At 55.9% G+C, this 3157-nt stretch overlaps 1 protein-coding gene across 1 annotated transcript; it reads right to left on the bottom strand.

Annotated features, from left to right (window-relative positions):
* Positions 1 to 234: 234 nt before the first annotated feature.
* Positions 235 to 825, bottom strand: LOC114698348 (interferon alpha-3-like). Its single transcript, XM_028876988.1, has one exon. The coding sequence runs from the start codon at positions 823 to 825 to the stop codon at positions 235 to 237; it is 591 nt and encodes a 196-aa protein (XP_028732821.1).
* Between the last annotated feature and the right edge of the window lie 2332 nt (positions 826 to 3157).

The following is a 3157-nucleotide window of genomic DNA, read 5'->3' as shown; positions in this document are numbered from 1 at the left end:
GAGAAGATTTGGAATCATAGCTTTATTAGGAAACAGATGTGATATGACACACCCGGCCCTTCAAGTCTCCCATTGGTAGAGCGTGATGGACGATGGGATGCTTCAAAGAAATGGATGCTCGTGCCCTCGTTTTCCATTCGGACGCCTTTCATGAAGTCCCGGAGGCGACTGTGTGTGTGTGTGTGTGTGTGTGTGTGTGTGTGTGTGTTCCGACTTGAGGCCCTGAGCATGCTGTCACCTGAGCGGCGGGGATTCCTCCATGGAACTTCTTCTCTTCTTGGGGCTTCTCTCTGCAGGCACTGGGAATGTCCTAAGGGCCACTTGCATTTCCGCTCTGATGATCTCCCAGGAGCAAGGGCTGTATCCCTTTGCCTGGAGATAGCGGGAGATCCCCCAAAAGTAGGTGCGGATGGCCATGGCCAAAGGAGGTGCACAGGATGGGCTTGGCTCCGCTGCTCTCCCCTCCAGCGCTTCCAGGCCACTCAACAGACTAGTGACAAGTTGCCCAAGCGGCCTCTCTGCCCAGGCATCTCTGCTGGCCTCTGTCGCGAAGAGCTGGAGGAGCTGCCTGAGCATCTCGGAGTGGCAACAGGTGGCATCTTCTTCTTTCTGCTCCCCTTGGCTGATCCGCCCTTGCTTCCAGGGACATCTGAAATCCATTCTGTCCCGCAGGCACTGGTGGCCCGGCAGGCTTTTCAGCTGCCCTAACAACCTGACGGATTCCCCGCGCTGCAGGCGCAGGCTCCAAGATGCACCCCTGTCCAGTGAGCAGGCTGTGCTGCAGCCCAGCATCACGCCCAGGAGGAGGAGGAGCACAGGCACCATGCCAGAGCGTAAGGATTCGGGAGCAGGCCGACAGGGGGCGGGCGCGTACAGCAAGACGGCAGACCCATTGCGCAGGGAGTTTTGGTTTCTACTTTAATAGTGCACACTGAAGGCTCCAGCATTGTTTGGGCTCTGGCTGACCGGGCTCCTGGCTTCGCGCGAAATCGAGCGCCTCACGGGAGCGCGATCGATCGCCGGCCTCGTCCTGCCTGCGTTCTGCGGGTATGCCCCACGGAGGCCTGGAACCGAAGTGCACACGGACTCGCTTGGACAGAGGACACATTGCGGGCAAAATGTGGAGGCTCCAAGCCAGGGCGCCCCACTTTGTTTGCTTATGGTTTCCTCTGGGCTCAAACTACCCGCGAGTGGTGCGTTTGGGAGGCGGGAGCCGTCCTGCTTGCCCTCAGGACCTGGGAACCTGGGGGCCGGGAAGTGGAGGTGGGAAAGAGGAGCGCTCGGCCCAGAAAGGAAGAGGGTCCCAAAGAGGGCACCTCTCCTGGCTCCTCCATTGTGCGCGAACCAGCCAGCCAGCTCTGACTTCAGCCCAGAGGGACTTGAAGCAGGAGGATCGCGCTCCTGCTGGGCAGCTCTCTGCCTTCTTTTGCTTGAACTACACACTCAGCCCAATGGCATTTCCTGTCCTCGGATAGAGAGCCCCTTGCTCTGCCTCAGTGTGCTTTCTTGAAGTGACCCAATCTCTGGTACTCCTCAGATCCACTGTCCCTCTGGAACCGAAACACAAGTTTGAACACCCTCCTCGTGACTGGACCCGCCCTGCATCGGCCCTCCCCCACCCGGATTATGATGATGTCCTCTTCTTCTCAGCATACTTTCAGAAATTCTTTCGCTTGAGGTCTAAGGATTTTAGAGATTGTCGGCTTCTCTCTTTATTTTATTTTATTTTACTTTATTTTATTTTTTTAAATATTTTTTCTATCTTTCCTGGCTCTATCGATCTCTCTCTCAGTCTCTCTTGAAACGTTTAGTCAGATCTCTACTCTCTTTAGCTGAGACAATGTCTCAAAGCATTGGCCTTGGGCTCCTCTTGCCGGCCTGAGGATCCGAGGGCTTCTCTGCTGTTTCAGTTGGTGGAGCCTGGTAACATTGGTGGAGGTTTGCTGGGAAGCAGTGCAGGCCAACCTGACCCCGCTGTTTGCCCAGCAGGCTTTCAGGAGTTCCCAGTGCCTCCTTTGCCCTTCTTCACCCCACCAGCGGTCTTCCCGGAGGGAGGGCCTGTGTTCCTCTGCCTCTCACCCTTCTTCACTCCCAAGGACACCGGACCCCAGGAGTCAGTCCGCCCTGCTCAGCTGCCTTCTCCTCTTCCCCAGACAACTTCATGGCTCCAGGGCAGACCCGCGGACACTCTGCTCCCAAGAGGCCGACCTCAGGCACAACAGCAGCACCTGCACAGGTGGTTTTTAGAAGACTGAGGGCAGGGAAAGCACCAGGTCTCTCAACTCCCAAGAACTCCAAACACAGAACAAGAATGGGAAAGGGGCATGCAGGGGCGGTGGGGAACTGACTCCGCCTTGGAAGCTGAATGAAGTGCCAGGGGACCACAGGCACTGGGAAGTTCCAGAAGCCACCTGCTAGGTATCCACAGCATCTCTTGCACCTACCTGCCTCTCCAGGAAAAGCCCCAGACCCTGAGCCACAGTGCTCACAGCTCATGTGCTGTCTCTCTCTGGCTGTGCTGCTTGGTGTAGTCTGAACTTCTTGTTGGGATTCGAACACTTTTTCAATAATCCTGGGTGCTCGTTCCAGTCGGGGCACCTGAACTCTTGGGCTTCTCAGTCGTCAGCTGATCATTTTGGCCAGCGGAAGACCTGGGTCTGCATGAGCCATGGCTCTCTTCTCTTGGGATGGCCTACAATGGGACCTTTGGAGGAGAGGAAGGCTAGGCACTGGGTGACCCCTCAGCAGGAGCTCCTAGGAAAGTTGTGTGAGCAGACTTTCCCAGTGATGTGTTTCAAACTCAGTCTTGAGCCCAGTGTCCTGTCTTGGAATTCTGCTCATTGTGGGGAATGAACAGTAAGGGGAGCCTGGGAGGTGAATGTGACCTGGCAGTGGAGTATGACTATGTGGGTTTACATCGCAAGGGTGGTTCTTGTCGCCTGGGGAGGGATTAGGTAAGAACCAGAACTCAAGCCCTTTCATCTCGGGCTTGCTGACTCTTTAGCCTGGAGTACTTTCAGCTCAAGGAGGATACGCAAAAGACTCCGGTACTACAGAGGAGAGCTGAGGATGTGTGGCAGGAACCCTGGCTAGGTGCGCAACTAGCGTGGCTTCTCCGTATCTCAGGCCCTGACTAATAGAAAGAAGAGTACCACGA

This window comes from Peromyscus leucopus, chromosome 2 (genome assembly GCF_004664715.2).
Source record: "Peromyscus leucopus breed LL Stock chromosome 2, UCI_PerLeu_2.1, whole genome shotgun sequence".
NCBI classification, from domain to species: Eukaryota; Metazoa; Chordata; class Mammalia; order Rodentia; family Cricetidae; genus Peromyscus; species Peromyscus leucopus.
This window is presented reverse-complemented; position numbering and strand designations above follow the sequence as displayed.